General features: G+C 33.8%; 2 protein-coding genes across 10 annotated transcripts in view; one reads left to right on the forward strand and one right to left on the reverse strand.

Moving 5' to 3' along the window:
- NUP37 (nucleoporin 37) overlaps nt 1-21,830 on the reverse strand; it is a 39,442-nt gene extending 17,612 nt beyond the window's left edge. Inside the window, exons 1-7 of one of the 5 annotated variants that reach the window (XM_079141392.1) lie at nt 21,746-21,830; nt 21,339-21,568; nt 20,566-20,676; nt 19,928-20,148; nt 9,895-10,019; nt 8,265-8,337; nt 6,423-6,517 (exon numbers count right to left, since the gene is read on the reverse strand). In XM_079141392.1, coding sequence (XP_078997518.1) covers nt 6,423-6,517; nt 8,265-8,337; nt 9,895-10,019; nt 19,928-20,083 — 449 coding nt within the window. In that variant the 5' untranslated portion in view covers nt 20,084-20,148; nt 20,566-20,676; nt 21,339-21,568; nt 21,746-21,830. Of the gene's footprint in view, nt 1-6,422; nt 6,518-8,264; nt 8,338-9,894; nt 10,020-19,927; nt 20,149-20,565; nt 21,314-21,338; nt 21,569-21,745 lie in introns of those variants that run through there. The other 4 variants (XM_079141393.1, XM_079141391.1, XM_079141395.1 and 1 more) reach the window with 4 other exon arrangements.
- A 51-nt stretch (nt 21,831-21,881) lies between these two features.
- Nucleotides 21,882-22,054, forward strand: part of PARPBP (PARP1 binding protein) — a 53,229-nt gene continuing 53,056 nt past the window's right edge. For all 5 annotated transcript variants that reach the window (XM_079140562.1, XM_079140563.1, XM_079140564.1 and 2 more), the window contains exon 1: nt 21,882-21,969. The gene's annotated coding sequence lies outside the window, so the exon portion shown is untranslated. The remainder of the gene's footprint in view (nt 21,970-22,054) is intronic.

The following is a 22,054-nucleotide window of genomic DNA, read 5'->3' on the forward strand; positions in this document are numbered from 1 at the left end:
AGTTGATAAACATTATTTTTCCTCTTCAAAAATTTTTCCTCTTGTAACCCTATACTATTGGCTTAGTGACTAGTTTAGGTAATTTAGTATTCCCTTATCCACTGGTGTGACTACATTCTTAAAAACAAAACAAAACAAAGTTATTCTTTCTTATATCCTATCCCTTCTCCCATTCTTTTAAAAAATGATCCTAGCTAGAACATGACATTTACAAATATTTCATGTTTTATAAACAAAGTGAATGGCACATTATATGTCTCTAATTCACTAGTCTTAGACTAAAACATCCCTAATTTCTATAAGGCAATTTTCCTTTGTCATAAATTTTTATCTAATATCTTAAAAGATTACTGAAGGGTAAGGAGAAGCAGAAAAGGGATTTATTTCTGACATCTCTCATAGTTACAGTGAGTACTGGGTCTTCTCTTTTTTTGTATCCCCCAAAGTACTAAATGTTGACTATACTAAATGTGTTGATCTTGTTCTACAGAATGAAACTGTTTCTAATATACAAGAACATCTGCTATTTGGCACTGACTGGGAATGAGATGTTCTGTGAGTTTTTTAAACAGTAAGTTTAACCCATTAAAATTCTTAAACACTACTTTTACCTTTTACCTTCTTTTTGGAGGTAGGAGACAATAAATCTTTCTAAATTAATATGTACTTTTTTGCCTCTAAAATATTGTAATAATTTTAACTTCCTTTTGATGATGCTGGGTCATAACTATGAATATCAGTATTTATATCTTCCTGTGCATTAACATAGAAGAGCACACATAATACACACAGATCAAAGCAGTATTTACATCATCCAATGTATGTACACATACATATTGGTGTATATATATGTTTGTACAAGAGCCTGAATGGCTAGCACTTCCGCGATTTACCTCAGCATATCCTTTGCTAAACACATATGTCAAGATGCTTTTTTTTTTTTTTTTTTTTTTTGGTAACAGCATTCTTAAAAAGCTGCTGTGACAAATACGTAGTTGTACTCATTCCTTTATCCAGATTCACTGATTTATGACTTTACAGCATTCATATAAATGCACAAAAGAGTGCCATAAAAACTGGTGATTCTCAATACCTAAGTGGCATTTTTGGTTGTCCTGATGATTGGGGTGCCACAGCTAGTCAGCTGCTAAGAGTCAACAATACTAATAACTACATAATTTTTGAATGACAGAGTAAACTTTAGAAACTAATGAAAAGGTGGGAACATTTCAAGAGAGAATAGTCTTCTGCAATGTTTTTCAATAATTTATTTCTTGGCAAAACATTGAGTTATTTGAAACTATATATATACAAACTGGATGATTTGCAAGAACATTATCCTTCTGTACTTTTCAACTTTACATCCTATAGACTGTCTTGCTATGCTATTCCCTCTTTCTCTTAGCCTATTTAACCTGTTCTATTATTGCTAACACAAGCCTTTATTCTAACACTGTAGTTTGCTCAGGGCTATGATGCTGTAGAACTCCAGATGGCACTATTTACATTGTACTCCATGCCAGCAATATCCCCGGAACTGTGCACTTGGTAGTCTAGCCTCTGCCTTAAATTTTCCTGTTATTTTTTGATGTCCAATCCTATCTATCCATTAAAAATAGGAACAAAAACTATTTCAATATGTATTCATGTAGTTTTAGCAGTTATTCTATAAAAATTTGTTTTTATGTTATAAAAAATAATACAATTAAGATACTTTAGTATTTTTTATAATTATAAATTCTGATAGGCTAAATTGAGAACTCAATTTTCATATTTGCACAGATCACAAAATAAAACTAGATGAAATCTTAGATAAAAATTTAACCAATCATCCACCATAATAATATTTCATATTATCAGCAGCACCTTAGTTCACAGTGTGAATCTTTATTCTGTGTGATTCAAACTTGTCAATTTTCAAACAAAATACATATACTTCATAAATCTACTCAGGAAATAGGCTGTTTTAAAACTGTGTTCCTAAGGCCACCAATATACTAATGAATCATAGTAGTATACCTCTCTTAGGAATGACAAAATCAAACATTAGAAAAAACGCTAGATCAAAATAGTGAAGTAATTTCAAAAAATACTTTTTAAGAGAGACACTGAGACAGAGACATTTACTTTCTGCCCTTTATAGTACAGGATGTTAAGACTCCATACTGTAGGAATGTACTATGATATAGTCTCTTTTGTTATATATATGCAACAATATTCTTTCGCAGAGGCTATATAGTATTTTAGATACTAAGCTAAGGATTAAAAAAATGTGATATACTACAAAATTCACATTTTTAGAAGGACATAATTCAAGGGTGCTTGGTACATTCAAAGTGCTGTCCACTAACTAGTTCTAGAACATTTTCATTATCCTAAAAGAATCACAGAAAATGTGGCCTTTTTGGTCTGGCTTATTTCAATTAATATAATATTTTTGTTGATATATGTTGTAGCATGTATCAGTACTTCATTCCTTTTATGGTTGAAGAATAGTCCAATATATGGATATACCATATATTATTTACCCATTTATCCACTGATAACATATTTAGGCTTGATTCCAGTGAATTATTAGGATTCCAATTTCTTCCCTCACATTTTCCTAAACACTCATTTTCCCATTTTTAAATTATAGATATTTTAGTGAATGTTTATAGTTTTGATTTGCACTTCCGTAATAATCAATGACACTTAGCATTTTTTCATGTGCTGAGTAGCCATTTGTATATCTTCTTTATAGAATTGTTTATTCAAGTCTGTTCTCCATGTTTAATCTGGGTTGTCTTTTCAGTTGAGTTATAAGAGTTCTTCATGTATCTGAATATAACACTCCTATTAGATTTATGACTTACAATATTTTCTCCCGCCCTGTAAGTTGTCTCTTCACTCTTTTTACAGCCTCTTGATGTCGAAAGGTTTTTAATTTTGATGAAGTTGAATTTATGCACTTTTTCTTTTGTTATATGTGCTTTTGGTGTTATATTTAAGAAACCATTATCATTCAGGGTCTTTAAGATTCATCCTTATGTTTTCTTCTACAAAAGTTTACTGGCTTTAGCTAGATATTGTTGTGGATTTTTGCATATATATTTATAATGGATACTGGTCTGTAGTTTTCTTTTCTTTCTTAAAGCTTTGGTATCTGAGTAATGCTGGTCTCACACAACGAGTTACAACGTGTACCCTGCTGTTATTTTAAAGTGTTTAAGAAAGATTGGTGTTAATTTTTTAAGTGTTTGGTGGAAATTACAAGTGAAGCACTTTATCTTAGGTTTTTCTCTGTTGGGAGTGTTTTGGTTTTTTAGATTCAAACTCTTAGTTTGTTATAGGTCTAATCAGATTTTCTTTCTTCTTGAGTCAGTTGTGGCAGTTTTGTGTTTCTGGGAATTTGAGCATTTCATTCAGATTATCTAATTTGCTGGTATATAATTGTTCATATTTTTCAAGAACAGAAGCAACATCCCCATTTTTTCTGATTATACTTGTTGGAGTAGTTGGAGTATGCTTTCTCTCTATTCTTCTGTTTAGCTAATAGCTTGTGAATTTTGTTGATCTTTTCAGAGAAACAACTTTTTGGTTCTCTCTCCTCTGATCTTTATTTTCTTCCTTCTTGTTAACTCTAGTTCTAGTTGTCCTTTTTTTTTTTTTTTTAAGTTTCTAAGGTATAAAGTTAGGTTACTGATTTGAGACCTTTGTTTCTAATGTAGGTTCAAACATACAAATTTCCTTTGCAGCACTGCTTTAGTTACATCTCATAAGTTTTATGCACTGTACTTTGTTGTTATTCATCTTGAAATATTTTCTGTTCTCCATTGTGATTCCTTCTTTGACCTACTAGATATATGAGTGCCACATCAATTTATAGATTTTCCCAGTATTCCTTAATTTCTAGATTTATTACACTGCAGTCTAAGAAAAAAATCTTTGTATGATTTAAATTTTTTTCAATTTACTGATAATTGTCTTAAGGCCTAACATTTTTTTTTTTTTTTCTGGAAAAAATTCCATGTACACGTGAGAAGAATGTGTTTTATGCTAATCTGCAAGTGTTTTGAGTGTTTACTGTAGTCTGTTACATCTAGTTTTATGTTACTGAAGTTCTCTGTGTTTTATTGATCTATACAGATTTAGCACAGGGGTTTTAAAAATTTTTTTAAATTTATTTTTTGTCTGATAGTATCTGCACATAAAACTGCTCCTATGGTGATAGAGGTTTGACTAAGATCAGGCAAGGACTTAAATAATGTACCTTTACTGCCAACTGAAGGCCCAAAATATGACTGGCATTACTTTGCTATTGTGACAAAAGTTATACTCATGATGTAAATGGCTCTTCCCTCTATTCAAATTATACACTTCCCATGTGCTAGTGACTTTATTTGCAGCTTGGAAAGTCTATCCTTTGAGTTAATGAAGATGGTCATACTGAAAAGTATTTCTATTATTGTGTATCCCTTTAGAATTTCTTCTCTCTTTTACAACTGTGAGAGTGTGCATGACACTCACTATTCTTTTAACTTCTTGTTTTGCATACTTGTATCTTCTGGTGGTTGTATTTTGTTTGTTTTTTAATCTTATCTATACTGCTTAGCTTTATTAGCCAATCAGAGTTGTTGTTTACTTCTGGTTAGTGAACTAAACTGACAAATTCTAAATTTAGTTACACAGTTACTGCTGTAATGATGTTGTGCACCTGCTTCAAAATATCAGAGGCTTACAAAAATAAGCACAATTTTTTTCCTCATGGGTCTACAGGAAGCTGTTTCATAATGCCAGATGGTTCCAGACCTGCTCCAGTATTTCTCATTCTGGGGCCATTAACTATCTAGGACATGCTCACCTTACAGCAGATGATAGAGCACAAGAGGTCAAGTCAAACCAGGTAAAAAAAAAAACATTTCTAGCTTCTGCTGGTGTCACACTTGCTAGCATCACACTGGCCTAAACGAGTCACAAAGTTGAGCCCAATGGTGGGGAATTCTCCCTCCATGAGAGGGAGGGAGTAAGGAGAACGAACACCTGCTGAACAGTAACACCATCAACCACAGTCTAGCAAAATGAAACACTCAGGTGCAATGTAAAGAGTTTTTCAAAAAGATAAATTTATTTAAAGGACTTACTCTGAAGTTAAGCCTTTATTTTATAAAGGAACCATGTCCTTTCTTTTATGAAATGATAATAAAAGGTGGTAAGACTTAAAATTCTTATTTCTTGATAAAATAAAAAGATGGCAACCCTATGTCAATCACCAAGAGTTTCGGAGAACTTTACTAGTCTATAAAAAACTTGAAATGTCTACAACAAGGAAAAAATAATCATTTGAGTACTCCTTTGTCTCCCTGGCTGTTGTTCACCATTCTCAGGTTATTTCTTGGCTTGCAAATACACCCATTTCCTCTCTTTTCAGGTTTTATTATTCTGAATGCTTGTGATTAGAAATATCGTTTTAGAGAACTAAAATGCCAATATTTATTTCTACCTTGAAAATGAGTCATTTAACTCTTCAGATCTCTATACAAACTTGGTTCTGTAAATACTTGGGGCCCTAAATTTTTAATGTCATATAAATTTTTCATGTCCCTGACATAAAAATTTTAATAGGCAGTGCATACATAAAGAATAAATGGTCTACAATTCTGAAACTTTAAAAGGGTGAGCTATATTAAGACCAAAATTTTAAAAAGTAGCCAGCAGTTTTACTTCCAATGTGAAATGATACATATTTAATAGTTTTATATATGTGTACAAGAATTAATAAATACTAATGATTATGACAGCTTTATCAAACATTAAAACTATGCAAAACAGCAGTCTTTGCTCACAGTATTAATAAAGCCAATGAAGCAATTGACACTCTCTAATGACTGACTTCTCATCTCACTCCTGACTCCTCAGTTTATTTCCACCTCCTACTCCTGCTTTTCATCTTGTTCTTGTGATATTCTCTAGCTTCAGGCACTATTAAAATGTCACAGCTACCTCATCCATTTTAAACTAGGGGGCAGGGTGGAAGAACATTATACTGAAATGTATCTGTAGAAAACCTTATACAAAGACCTTTGAATTTGTCAAAATACCAAATTTTCCATGAGTCTTATGTAGCAAGTTGAGATTTGCCAATTCATTATTATACACTCATACAGAATCTGTGACATAACGTCATAATATGATAATGGCCTTTTATTACCCTATTGATCTTGCCCAATGTTGGAGTCTGATCTAACATATATTTAAGTTTTATAAATGTGTACATCTAAAATAAGAGGCAGAAAGATACTCATGAAGTTAATGTTGTTATTTTACAACAATTTGTGCAGTTTATATAAACACTGCACTTGATCTAATCTTTAAAATATAAATTCTCATTAAAATAAAATGAAAATTTAAAAATATGCTTATAACATAAGCAACAAACATACCTGCAGGTATGATCATCGCTCACACTTGCGATTTCCCGACCTTCTTTGGGATCAAATGCCAAACCATTTATGAAATCTGAATGACCCTCTAAAACCTGACAAAAGGGGAAAATTGAATAAGAAAACAGGAAAATAATCTACAATATTCCTATCTAATATATTTACATCTCTGCTCAAGAGCTTTCATTGCATGCTTCCTTTTTCTATAAATATTTCTTGGGCAAGCTGCTGTTTTTTAAAGCATGATTTACACACCCACTTTTTTGGAAGGTTCATCTTGGAAAGAAGCTGATCATTCAACACACTGCTATTAGCTTAGTCTTACTTTTCTAGTATGTATTTCTCACAAAAACACTCATACTTTTTTTATTGCACCTGTCCTTGTATAACCTCCTTTCTCATTTACCACATGCTAAAAAACTTTTTAGGGATACTGGCATAGAGTCCCTCTGAGCATTTTACCTTGTTATCTACTGCTTTCACACACTTACTACTCCTATACATAATATGATTTTCACCTTCAAATGTTTTCATTTACTTGCTCAATGTGACTGCCAGCACTGGAGACGGTATTACAGGCCCACAGTCACAATCAATACAGTAATCCCCTCTGGCCACAGAAGAAACAAATGGGAAGTTGCAAGCTGGAGGAAAACGTGAACAGGCAAGATTCCATTTGTCAAAATCTTTATAGTTGAAGTCCCAAAAAGGTCTGCCAGATATTTAAATATCTGAATGGATTTTCTTCCTTCCTCTCTCTTTTCCATCCAAAAACTTGAATTTGATCTTAGTCCTAAAGTTAATCAAGCATTTTTTAATATGGTACTGTTCACTATTATAGAAATGCATCATGAAAATTAAAAAAAAAAAAAGGATTTCTGTGTAATATTAACAAACCCAGTACTCCAAATAAGTCTCCAAAGCTTCTGCCATGTTCTATAAGACAAATTAATATAAAATGTTTAATATCTATTGTAATGAGCATATTAACTTTTAATAGGTAAATTTTTTATGTGCTATTATACATTTGGTTATTCATTGTACAGCTTTAGATTAACCAATATGTACAATACAGTAACCCTATTGCATATAGCTTACAGCATAATTTTTACTGCTTTCTAAATGATTAGAAAGGTTTACCTTTGCTTTACAACATATTTTTAATTTACTGGAAAGTCAAGAAGGCAACAATTCTAATTAAGAAAATGTGATAACAATTTCAACCTAATCCGAGGGCTATTACATTACTAGAAAACACATATATGGGATTATTATGTATGAGATACTGTTTTGTTTTACATGAAATAGCTCAAACAATGCTCATCATTCTATGAGGTAGATGCTATTATTACCCTTTTCCTAGGGATTAGGGTAAGAGTTTATAGAGATTAGGTTACTTGACTAAAGTCAAAGTCACACCATTACTAAACTATAGAGCAGGGCTTTAAAGGCAGGGGTTTTGGCTCCTGTGTCTGTGCTCTTCACCACTTTGTAAGCCTGTCTGTGCTATGTTGCACTTCTCATTTGTTCCCTTGACATTCAACTCTTACTCCAAGTATGTTTGCATCCATTTTATTTGCAATTCCTAACTATGAATTTGGCATTTTCTTATTTGCTGTTTCTATGTATTATGTTACCATTAAATGATATCAGATTTAGAATCTTCAGTCATTACTAAGAACCTAGTTACTACAGTATATAACAGAGTAAATGAGACCCTCAATTACAAACTTTAAAGGTGACCATAAAAACTCATTTCAAATTAGGATAATTTAAAAGCAAAAATAACAACATGTTTTAAAGAAAACTCTGAAGATTTAGGAATTATACTTGTCAACATACCTTATATTCATTTTTATCTTGAAGATCTGAAGTAAATAATCTAATTTTCATATCAATAGCCGAAGTACAAAATCTGGAAGCAAAAAAACCAAAACAAATCCATTTTTAGCCTTTGAGAGTAAAAAATCTTCTCTTCCCATTGTCCTTCTCTCCAAGTCACTGGAACGTTTTATAATTCACAATCATGCTTTTACTGGAGGATGGGGAGGAGAACATTATAGCTCAGTTGTAGGAAATACTATATGCCCATTAAAGCACATAGAAGGCAAATTAAATATTTTATTTTGAAAACACATAAAATGTTACCTCATTCTGAATTTGTCTCTTTAATTATAAATCAGTACATGAATACCTGGTGTTGCTCCAATTTTCTTTGAATCTCTTCTACTTTAAGGGTATTCAAGTCATTTCTTAATTAAATCAGAAACCTCAGAGAAGTAAAGTAAGGTGAACAATTTATTCTCTAGCCATTTTGAAAGGAAAGAAAGCAGGGATGGAAATGTAGGAAGGGAGAAAGAGAAAGAAAAAGAAGAAAAACTCCAAGGTAATAACATTATAAAGACAAACCATCAAGAAGAACTTCTTTTTAAATGTAAGATAAAAGTTAATGATGGTTACACCTTACTTGCTAGACCACTATGTAGTTATGAAGGAAATACTACTTATTTTGAAACACTATGAAAAAAATACAAAGCAAAGAGGGATATATAAAGTTTAACCACAACTGTGTACAATTATGTATAAAACAGTGAACTAGAGGTATAAATGGATTCTTCCTTTTCATATTACTGTATTTTCTAAATTTATACATTGACAATGTGTTTTTTTTTACAAGAAAGTATATAATTTATTTAAAAAGGACAAAGTTATGTCATTAGGTTGCTGTAAAAATAGTCTTTAACTTTTTAGCAGTACTGGGGATTGAATCCAGGGCCTTGCATGCTGCACATGTGTTTTACAACTGTGCTATACCTCCAGTCCCAAAATATTGTCTTTAAAATTAATTGATGGTTAATATTTTCTGTATTACTTATATTTGTACAGTTCCAAAAAGGATTTGAGTAGCTTACCCAAATGATGAATTGCAGCAAATTCATTAAAAAGCAAAGAAGTACCAAGCAATGAGGGGAATGACCACTGGATGTAACAGCCCTTGTGAAAAAGGCTTCAGCAGGCATTGCTGTCTCAACTAAACTTAGTTTTTAAGAGTTGGATTTTCAGAAATTAAGATGGTGAAGTAAGAGAAGAATCTGTGAAGACTTCAAAAGATTCATTCATATGAATTTCAGGTAAAGATCTTCGTAGTTTGGACCAAACACAAGGTGAAGTCATCACTGCCATGGTTGCATGTTTACGGGTTTTTTTTTTTTTTTTTTTTTCTTCTCATTTGAGAAGCCTGGGATTCGAACCGCGGTCCTTCCGCATGCTAGGCGAACTCTCGCCATGGTTGCATATTTAAATCACAAATAAAGATGAAAATCCTAATTTATTAATAGCAATATCAAAATATGGAATCATCTGGAGTCATGGAAAACGGGCATGGAGGAAAAAGTCTCTACAATTAGACTTGTGATCATTTAACATAATTAAAGAACATTGTTAAATACTGCATTTTAAACTTTAAACTTACTTGATTACTACAGGCAATGAATCAAGTCTAGTCTCTGGGCTCCAAGCTATGCCATCAACTCTGATTCCATGGTGAAATGTTCGAAGGGTTTTATATTGAATTCCTTCAATGTCTGTTTCCTCCTCCTAAGCATATATAATAAATGTTTTAACAAGTTACAAAGACAAATAATATAGTACTCTGATTTTCATTATAATAATGAATTTATCAGGAGGTCATGTAAATGCTTTTGGATACTGAGATTAAACTAGTTTATAGAATAAACAACAAAAGCAAAGTTGTTTAGGCCTCACAAAATAAATCCCTAAGACAACTAAAACCAAACAGAAAATGTGTTATGATTTATACTGAGAAACACTTTACTTTTAATAGTAAACACATTTTATAACACATTCAAGAAAAAAAATTGATGATTTTAAAATTATAACATTCTAAATAAATGGATGATTATACATGGTCTATCAACTTGAAATTTTTTAAAAAATAAATGGTATATAAAGTTTTGATTAGATATTTTGGGGCCTTAAAATGCTTCAAAGGCATTAAAATGAGTGTTAATGATTTTCATATGATATTGTACATGGCTTTATATAGGTTTAAGATGTGTGATTATAGTTCATGAATAATAGTATGCAAATAATAAATTAATTTACTCTTAAGATTTTTTTAAAGTAATTTTTTTTTGGTACTGCGGATCGAACCCAAGAGGCACTTAACCACTGAGCCACATCTCCAGCCCCTTTTCATTTTTTATTTTTAATTTTAAAATTTTTTTGTGGAGCTGGGGATTGAACCCAGGACTTTGTGCTTGTGAGGCAAGCACTCTACCAACTGAGCTATATCCCCAGCCCTCATTTTTTTATTTTGAGACAGGGTCTTGCTAAGTTCCTGAGAATGGGCAAGGACTTGGGAGCCTCAGCTGCCCAAGTCGCTGTGATTATAGGAGTGTGCCACTGTGTATGGCACTCTTAGATATTTGATTCAGGGTATATATGCTCAATAAAGTCAGCTTATTTACCTAGCTTTGTCCTACTAAAATGACTTCAGTTGAAAAGGTGAGAAAAAAATTGAATTTTAATTGTCAAGCCAGCTATCTCTGACAATGTGTACAACTTAAGAAGCTCTTCTACTACAGAAATAATGAAAAAATACAATCCAGAGAAGCAACTAAATAGTAAAGCATGCAGCTGTCATAAGGTCATCTGCCCACATCCAATGACTTAAAGCAGCTGTTTGCAAGGGATAGGAGACAAAGCTCAGTACTACACAAGGAAGGACATTATATCAAAGATCTCTACAAAGGCTGAAGGCCCTAAGGGGGAAGGAAGAAAAATAAACAAAAAAAGAAAACTCTGATATGGAAAATATCCATCATGGGTTAAAGCCAGGAAAAAGAAAAAACAACTCTAGAGCAATATCGATCAACTGCTAGACCCAGCATAAGTCTGGGGCTTGAATTCATACTATGGAGTCCAGAAACTGACAAAGGACTTATTTCAAAATGGTCATATGTTGGTAGTGACCTCAAGCACCTGAAAAAAAAACAAAGGCAATTTCTCTCTGGATGAACTACCTCATCCCAGGCCTCAAAAAGTTCCCAAAGATGTAGTCCAATCAAACATGTGCTTGTGCACTCCACATATGCAAAAAAAGTACTACAAACAAAAATAATAAAACAGTAGACTCAAACCTACAAATACATCATAATAAAAAATTATTGGAGCAGAATGTGGTGGCATATGTCTGTAATTCCAGTGACAGACAGGAGGATCACAAGTAAGGTCCTGCCCAATAAAATAAAAGGGCTCAGTGATAGAGTGCCCCTGGATTCAATGTCCAGTACTTCAAATAAATAAAGAATAACCACAGTGGGACATGCTTACAATTACAGCTACTTGGCAAGGGAGATGGCAAGTTCAAGGCTAGCCCAGGCAACTTGGTGACACTCTGTTTCAAAATAAACTAAATAGACCTATAATTAAATCAGCATGATGGTAGCATAAAAACAAGCACATTGACCAATGGAACAGGATTCAAAAATCCTGAAATAACAAATTAATGCATTTACAGATAAATGCATTCATGCATTTACAGACAAATACATTCATGCATTTACAGACAATTGATTTTTTATAAAGGTCTGAAAAACACACGAAGGGTAAAGGACAGTCTTAAATAAATGGGAAAATTGAATATACATGCAGAAAAATGAAATCAATTTGTGATTTCATACCTTTTACAAACATCAACTCAAAATCAAAGGGTTAAATGTAACACCTGAAAATATAAAACTACTAGAAGAAAACATGAAGGAAAAGCTTCTAGTCTGGGCAACCCAAATGTATGGCAACAAACGCAAAAACAGGACTATACGATAGCTCTGTATCTAAAGAGCTTTTACAAAGCAAACAACATTTAAGAGAACCTAAGAAATGGGAGAAAACATCGTAAACTGTACATCTGATGAGATAAATATCCAAAAAAAGCAAAAAACAAACAAAAAACCCTAATCAAAACATGGATAAAGGATCCAAACACATCTTTTTTTAAAAAATGACACACAAATGGCCAAAAGGTATATAAAAAATGCCCAGTATCTTATGATCAATAAGGAAATGCAAACTAAAATCACAATGAGATAGCACCTTACACCTAATAGAATGGCCATTATCAAAAAGAAAACAAGAGTTGAAAAGGATGTAGAGTAATAGATGTATATTGTTGGTAGAAATGAAAATTAGTCCAACAATTATGAAAAACAATATGGAGGTTCCTCAAAATATTAAAAATTTAAAAAATATTAGAATTGAACTACCATATGATACAACAATCCAGTTTCTGGGAATATAGCCAAAGGAATTGAAATTAGTATATAGAATTGATATGTGCACTTCTGTGTTCGCTACAGCATTACCACTATTAGTCAAGGTATGGAATAAACTTATGTGTCCATTGGTGGATAAATGGATAAAGAATGGGATGGATAAAAGTATTTATTCACAATGGAACACTATTTAGCCTTAAGAAAGAAAGAAACATCATCTGTGACAAAATGGATGGACCTGGATATTATGATAAATGTAATAAGCCAAACAGAATGACAAATCACATACAACCTCATTTACATTCAGAATTGAAAAAGTCAAATAGAAAAAGGAAGTAGAATAGTGGTTTCCAGAAACAGGGAGGAAGAGGGGTGATGTTGGTCAAAAAGCACAAAAATTCAGTTAGAGGAATGTTTTTGAGATCTACTGTAGGGGATGATGACCATAGCTCATAATAAAATGTATTTTCAAATGGTTAAAAAAAATTTCAAATATCTCATTATAAAAAATGGGGTGATAAACTAAACACGTTATCTTGATTCAACCATTCCATATTATACATGTCTATCAAAACATCATATTGCACCCCATAAATATAAAATTGTTTCAATGAAAAAAAATTTACAGAACTTTTAGAGATGAAGATACGCTTGAAATTTTAAAATTCAATGGTTTAGATGCAGCTGGGAGATAGATTTACAAAAACTGCTCAGAAATTCAAGAGAAGACAAAAAGGTTTAGAGACAGAGAGCATTCAGGAAGTTCCATTATTTATCTAATCTGGGTTGTAGAAGAAAAGAATAGAGGATACAGGGGGGAGGTAGTATTTGAAGAGATAATGGCGAAGGATTCTCCATACTAGATGACACCCATCAGTACCCACATTTAGAAAGGACAATAAATCCCAGGCAGGTTAGAACAAATCCATAGCTAGAAATTATGAAGTGAAACTTCAGAAAACCCACACCTACATGCAGAGAAAGAGAGAGAGATGGAGAGATCAATCTTAGCAACTTAAGCTAGAAAGAAAAAGTCTTCTATAAGAGATTTCCTAAAGCAGTATTAGACCAATAACCAACTTCTCAGCAGAATAGCAGGAAGACAGTGGAATTAATATCTTAAAAATGCTGAAATAAAATTTCAGACACAACGTATCTGATTTCAAGAATGAGGTTGTGATAAATAAATTTTCAGAAAAACAAAACCCAGAGTTAACATCAATTAAAGAAGCTACTAAAGCAAGGACTGGCAAATTATGGTTCAAGAGGCAAATCTGGCCCATGGCCTGTTTTATATGGTTTATGAGCTGAAAATCATTTTTACATTTTGAAGATGTTGTGAAAAGCAAATGAAAAAAGAAAGAGTAACGTGCAACAGAGTCCTGAGAGCCTGGCAAAGCATAAAATATTTACTATCAGCCCCTTTAAAGAAAACATTTGCCAACTCCTGAAGCACAGAATGTGCTTTTGGGAGAAGAAAAGTGATCTCAGAAAGCTTGAATGAAAGGAACAATGAGTTTAAAAAAAAAAAAAAAAAATCAAAGGCTAACAGGTGGCTAAGTACAAACAAGTATTAGCCATGTAAGACAGCAATATCTCACTTGTGGGTTAAAACAAGAAGAAAAATGAAAAGAGAACTAAAATACTAGACAAAAATCTGGAATGGTGATGACAGTTCAAATGTGAAAGGACTTGTCTTCTTCATGAAGAAGGTAAAGATATGATTTGACTCTGATTAAACATGGACGTTCAAATGTCTTTGGTAATCCTTATAAAAACAGAAGCACCATATAAAACTTCCAAACAACTAAGGAGGAAAAAACTGAAAAGGTAAATGTATACATGTATATGTGCAAAACACAAACTGAAAACATAAGAACATGCACATTGACAATGTTTTCAACACTAGAAAATGAAAAGTAACACAAATACTCAATAGTATAGCAACAGATAATAAATTGTGGTATTATTATACCACACAAGGCTGAAAATAAAGGAACTTCAACTTGGAGGAATCCAATATAACGTGAAGCAAGAGTAACAAAGTAAAAAAGAACAGAATAGTATCATTAAAACATGAAAACATACTTGGTTTGCAGTATACATACATAAAAATGTTATAAAGGAAAACAAGGAATCACCAACACAAAATTTCAGACATGGGTACCTCTTGGAGTGAGACAGAATGGAATAGAGGGATATTCAAAGGTCTTCAAAGAAATTGCTAATTCCCTTTCTTAAGGTAGGTAGCGGGAAGGTATACAAGGATCCATTTTATTATTTTTCTTTATAACTTATCTAGAGAATACCTATTTTTAAATACCTATTTTCATGAGCATAAAATACTAAGTTTCAAAAATAAATCATTGTTCTCCTATTTAAACCATTACTTGAACTAAACTTTCTAAAGAAAAAGGAAAAAGTTTCACAAATTTGCCAAAGGAATATTTAGTACTAAGTAACTATAGTCATATTTTATAGAACTATGGGATTATAAAATATTGGGGGAAAAATCCAGAGCAAGTGAAACTTGATATATATGCCTGTATAAACAGGATTACCTGAGCCTGTTCTAAGAATTTCCTTCAACCTGAACTAAATGTAACATGTCGTAAGTGTACTCTAATTGCATCCAAGTAGATGTACTGATTTTCCCAGGGCAGCCTTTGGGATCTTAGCAAAGTCATTTCACAGACATACTACATATTTTCTCTACATAATTCAGATATGCTTTGAAAATAACTTTAAATTTAAAATTTAGAGTTAATAGCAAAAACTTTTCTGTAAATGAAAGGATAAAATAGAAATACACTTATCAGGAAAGAAAAACACTGCCAAATTTTATTGCTTCATGATGTGTGTGTGTGTGTGTGTGTGTGTGTGTACTAGCTGTATAGCTAACAGCCAGATATGCCAAGGCAGCAACCACTAACCAATTTTAAAATAAGTTCAGGAGACTAATCATAGCTGACTTCATAGTTTGGGTTACATCTATTTTTCCACACCTGACAAATCAATCTTCTCAAAATGAAGTTTTCAAGTAAAAATGCACATTTTTTTGCTCCTGTAACAACAGTGGTTAAAATCAGGTCCTCTATTTGTTGAAAATTATACATGGAATCATTAGGTGGTCATGGGCACAAAATGTCAGAGATCACATGTAGCTTTAGCATTATGAATTACCAGTGAAACCTTTTTTTTCCTGGCAGCATTGTCTGCCATTGAGCCAATGAAAAGGACAGAGTGCGTGTGTGGTATAGGCAGAGAGGAATGCTATTTTGAGTTCAGTCTGAGGTGTAGGCAGTATGATATAGGCAGGAAATTAAGAAACTCTGGAAAACTTGCTATGAGAAATGATTATACAAGTTTCCAAAAATGTGAGGTTGGGACACAGTCAGTTTGATGAAAGGGCTATTCTATGGGTTTGAAATGGGTTGGCCCACCCACCACACCTATTTAATGACAAACACAGAATTTCAGTTAGACAAGACTGTGAAGTTTATCTAGTCTGATTGATTTGTCTTCAAATATATTATCTTCTTTGAATCATAATATACTACTGAGAACTGAAGATTATGATTATAAATATTACTATCAACTTACGGAGGAAGATAAGAGAACTGTGCTATCTAATATAGTAGCCACTAGCCACATAGGACCTAAAGCACTTGAAATGTGGCTAGTTCAGTTTGACACATGTACACATGTATGTGTAAAATACACTAGATGATTTCAAAGATTATGAAAATAATATAAAATACATCACTAAAAAACTCCCTAACAGGTCTCCCTATATTGCCCAGGGTGACCTCAACCTCCCCAGTATCTGTGATTATAGGTATGTGCCACTATTTCCAGCCAGACATTAATTTTTCTGTTTACATGTGCAATATTCTAGATATATTGGGTAAAAAAATGTCAAAATTAATTTCACCTGTTTTTGAAGTTTTCATGTGACTGCAATATTTAAATTGATATTTGTGGCTCATATTATATTTCTACTGACAGCACTGAATTAGCTCCCTATGGCAATTTAGTCATTGAGCTGATTCATGGTGAACATACAGATGACTAAGTCACAATTCTCCCTTGTGGCCCTAACAGTCTATCGTTTTAAGACTTATATTCATCTTTGCTAAACTTTAGCTTGCTCAACTTGGCCCATTAATCCAATCTATTAAATAATGTTTGGATCTAAACACAACCTGACATATAACAGGTGCTCAATAAATGAAGTCTATTATCCAAAGCATTAGGGTATCCTCAGTTTGATGTTCCACATAAAAACAATGTGCTTGCCTAAATCAGTGTTCTCATTCAAGTCCAACTAGAGATCTTAATTCATTAATGAACACTCTTAGAATAGACTTAGGAACTTTCATGTTTCTTTTGTCCTTTATACATAGGGCTTCTACTGCACTGCTTTATACTTACATATGTACTTGAGGGCAGGGTTTTTGCTTTCCTATTTTCCTGGCAACTAGTATGTACTTAATGAATACTTGACAAATGCATGACACCAGTCACTAGTACTATCTCATTTAGCTCATACTTCTATCATACTAAAAATGACAGCGTGAGATTCTGAAAAATGTTCTGTTGAAATTCAAAATCAGTATTTTCCTAATAGTTCTACAATGAGAACTGCCTTTCTGATAGGAATGTGAAAATCTCTCAATATGATTTACATAGTTTTAAGAGGCATAAAATTGAAGGCTATTTCCTCAATTGATGAATAGATAAAGAAACTGTGGTGTGTGTGTGTACACACACACATATATATATATATATATATATATATATACAATGGAATATTACTCAGCCATAAAGAATAATAAAATTATGGCATTTGCAGGCAAATGGATGAAATTGGAGAATATAAGTGAGATAAGCCAATCTCAAAAAACCAAAGATGAATGATCTTGCTGATAAGCAGATGATGATACATAATGGGGGGTGGGAGGGAGGCAAGAATGGAGGAAGAAGGGATTGTATAGAGGGAAAAGAGGGGTGGGAGGGGTGGGGAGGAAGGAAAAAAAAATAACAGAATGAATCAAACACCACTACCCTATGTAAATGTATGATTACACAAATGGTGTACCTCTACTTCTTGTACAGAGAAACATGTTGTACCCCATTTGTTTACAATAAAAAAATAAATTAAAAAAAGGAAATTGAGGGCTATTGAACTTGAAGGTTCTATGATGAAAGAGTAGGAATGTTTAGTAGGTTTAACTAGCTAAAAAATAACTTCAAAGAGATTAACTTCTCCTGAATCCTCAAGGGCAAACTACTGGAACTCAAATCTCCTTCAGAACTGTTTTTCTCATTGAGTCATTTTCTTTCTCTCTCCCTTCTACCTATTATCTGTCTTTCCTTTTCCCTAATTTGTTCTTGACTTTCTCTTCCAACATGTTTTAAATGATCATAAACTAGAGATAAACATTTTTCAATGTTTTGAATATAATTATCCGTTTACATTTACTAATGTTAAAATAATGAAGCAGGAAGTTAGTTTCACCTGTAGGGGGCTGTTTTATTCTTTTTTGTATTAGTGGCCTACATTACAGAAATGGTTTCTCCTTGGTCTTTTTCAAAAGTATGTTACATTGTATTATGACTTTGTGGGCTGGGGATTTAGCTCAGTGGGTAGCTGTTTTACAAGGCCCTGGGTTCAATCCATAGCACCACAAAAAAAAAAAAAAAAAAAAAAAAAAATTATAACTTTCTATGATCCTAATCCAGCATTCCAGCTGAAGTCAGGTCAAGGGACACAGGTAGCCTAAAAGTTAGAAACTCTTACACCTACTTAGAAAGACAATGTGGGATAGCCTAAGAGTTCTCATATTCTACTCAAATACCAACAAACTGAAACCTTTAATACATACTTCCCTTTAGGATATGAATGCATCCTAATTTTGTGTAACTTTACACATTTATTGTACTGTCAAATGCTAAATTGTATTTTGATGTCAAACCGTTCAAGATATGAAACTGCCTAAGTCAAAGAGGAACTAATGTTTATAATATCATTTTAGTAAGATATTTTTAACCTTTGAAAATTGGTGACTGCCAAACTACTTCACTGATTAATTCTAATTTGAGAAATATAGTTCTATGAATAATATGATCAACAAAGGATTAACCATAAATTCCAGAGGGTTAAAGCTTCATTATTTAGATTCTTACACGTACTAGCTTTCCTGTAAGAAAACACTGCATGTGCTCACCACAAAGCAATCATACTTTGGTGTTAAATATGGGGCTACAACAATCAGGGCAACACCTATCAATGATAACTAAAACATGTATAGATTGCAATGTGCCAGATGGTCTCTAGGAATTTTACACATACTAACCCGTCACATACTCACAAAACCCTTTTGAGCATTATGTTTCTAATGCTTATAGAAGAGAGGCTAAGTATCTGCTCAAGATTGTGTAATTATTCAGAGGTATAGCCAAGCAGGAGTAAAATATCTAGGTATTTTGGCTCCAGAATTCATGTTCTTAAGGGCTATGCTGAACTGTCTGCTAACTTAATATGATTCCATACTTTGTATACTTTAAATGCAAAAAGTGAGAGCAAACAGGAAAAGTGGATATCATGAAAGTTGTAAATTCTCTTGGCAGCTTTCTAAGGCTTTCAATATGACCTTGTTTCCTATGTAAAAGCAGAACATAGAAATATTGTAATTAATTGGGTTACATTTAACTGAGTTTTCCTTGTAGATATCAATATTCAGTTACTCACAATCTTTTTTTTGGGGGGGGTACTGGGGATTGAACTCAGGGACACTCAACCACTGAGCCATATCCCCAGCCCTTTTTTGTATTTTATTTAGAGACATGGTCTTCACTGAGTTGCTTAGTGCCTCACTTCTGCAGAGGCTGGCTTTGAACTCGGGATCCTGCTGTCTCAGCCTCCAGAGCCGCTGAGATTTACAGGAGTGCGCCACCTCAGAGCATTTAATTACCACAATATTTCATTTCTAATCACAGGCAAAAAAGGAACTTTGTACTCTACTTTTTCACCATTTATATGTTTGCACAAATCTCAAGCACATATTACTGGGAATATTCTGTGTGAGTCTTCATATTTTTTTAGCACTCAGATTCAATATACTTTCAAATTTTAACTTTGTTTTGTATAAATTTTCTTATCAGTGGAATATTTTCACTGACATTCACTGCAGTCTGTACACTAACCTGAAATGTGCATGTGCCAATAACCACATAATTATTGCCACCATATGCAATTAGATTTCCTGAATCCCCACTCTCAAAGGGATTAAATTCTACAACATGCACATAATCGTCGCAATCCACAGTGTAGGCAGCATTTCTTGTGGGATCTTGCTTCATCTTGTATGTCAAAACTTGAGCAGTTGTAGAAAGAGAATAGATTCCTACTGCACAATGTCACGAAACTGTGGATTATAGCATAGACATAATTAGAAGTGGTCAGTGTTAGTCATTTAACAGATGATTAAAAATAATGTTTGGTACTGCACTGTCATACACAGCTCCAAAGAAGCATTAAAATTACTTATCAAGGGACAGAAGCTACAGGAAAAAAAACCCACTAATTATTTATGATTAAGCACTTGTTCCACAGCTTTCCTCTATATCACATTCAGGATACCCACATAGGTACACTATAAAATTCTGTCAAGATTAGGTAAAAGATACACTGAGTACTTAAAGATGGAATTATCTTAAAAGAAAGTATATTAATAAGAAATTAATAATAGCTAATATTTAAATAAACACTATTTGTAGGTACCATGTTTAGCACTTTACTGACATACACCTAATATTTGCACAAACCTAAAAGCAGGTATTACCTGTTGTTCCCATTTTATTGATGAAGAAATTGAAGTTTTAGGTGGTTAATTTGTTAAGCTCATAAACTAAAAGAACTGCATAAATAGATTTTATTGTGTTGGGCACTGGTGCTAGGGGGAACAACAAACAAACAAACACATAGCCTTGAAGGAAATCACAAACAGGGATAGTTATGACTAGGTGTAAAAAGTGCCATAACATAAACGGATACAAAATATAGATCCTGGATGATCTGGAGTGCCAACAATGAGATATTAAAAAAAAAAATCATATTTACAAAACTGGGCACAAAACCTCAACTAACCTGTCAGGGCTTAGAGTGTGCTCTGGAAATAACATTCCCACATGAGAATTATGAATTTTAAAGAGCTAAAAAATATTTTAAAAAAATAAGACACAGACTGGAGTTGTGGCTCAGTGGCAGAGCACTTGCCTAGCATACGTGAGGTACTGGGTTAAAATTCTCAGCACCACATATAAAATAATGTCCATCAACATCTAAAAAAATTTTTTTTTAAAAAGACAAAAGGACTAAGATACAAGGATTGGGTTTGTAGCTCAGTGGGAAAGTGCTTGTCTAGCACGTGTGAGATACTGGGTTTGATCCTCAGCACCGCATAAAAAATAAATAAAACAAAGGTATTGTGTCCCCCTACAACTAAAAAAAAAAAAAAAAAAAAAAAGACACATAAGAGCTGTCCTGAAAACAGCTGGACACGGCAATAAAAGCAAATATCTGATGAGCCTGTGCTGAGAATGAGACAAGTCTCACCTCAGGGAGCTTATAAGCTAATAACCTTAATGGATGCGCATCCCGGACTGGACACGTGTTAAGGGTAACCGCAGGTGAGAAGTCCTCCAATGCGAGAGAGATGGAAGTGCCAGAGTTTGGAGGTCGAAACTCGGTGCCTCACCTACTGCTCTTGAAAGCCTGGTGCCAAAACACTCAAAGGGAGCGCTTCTCTGCACCCGGAGAGCTGGGTCTTCCCCACCTAAGTCAGACTGGAAGGGCAGAAGAGGGAAGGAGCCAGGTAAGTCCCCAGAGCCAGGTGCGTCCCGTGACAACCCGCCTCCCTGAGCCCAAGATCAAAGGGAAGGGCTCCTGGGTGACAGGGTTGGGGCCCGTGGGTCCCCGCAGCAAACCGGCGCGGCCCCCCGCACTGCCCGCGCGGTACGCACCGGAGAAGGCGGGGAAGCGACCTGAACGGTGCTGGTCTCGGCTGCAGGCTGCCGCGACGCGCGCGCCTCTGCTTCCGGGTCGAAGGGCGGGCGCAGCGATTGGTTCCCGGGCCCTCCCGCGATATTTGAAAGTAATCCGCGGCTACTTGAGCAGCAGTCAATCAGCAGCTCTCAGGGTCCTTTCCTTCATGAAATCTGCACCTCCTGGGTCTTCTCCGAGCTAGGTGAGTCTCGCCTCCTACCTGCCCGCCTGTCCCTCTTCGCCTGATGATTCAGGATGAGCTTGTCAGAGCGTTTCGGTGACAGCAC

This window comes from Sciurus vulgaris (genome assembly GCF_902686455.1).
Source record: "Sciurus vulgaris genome assembly, chromosome: 5".
NCBI lineage: Eukaryota > Metazoa > Chordata > Mammalia > Rodentia > Sciuridae > Sciurus > Sciurus vulgaris.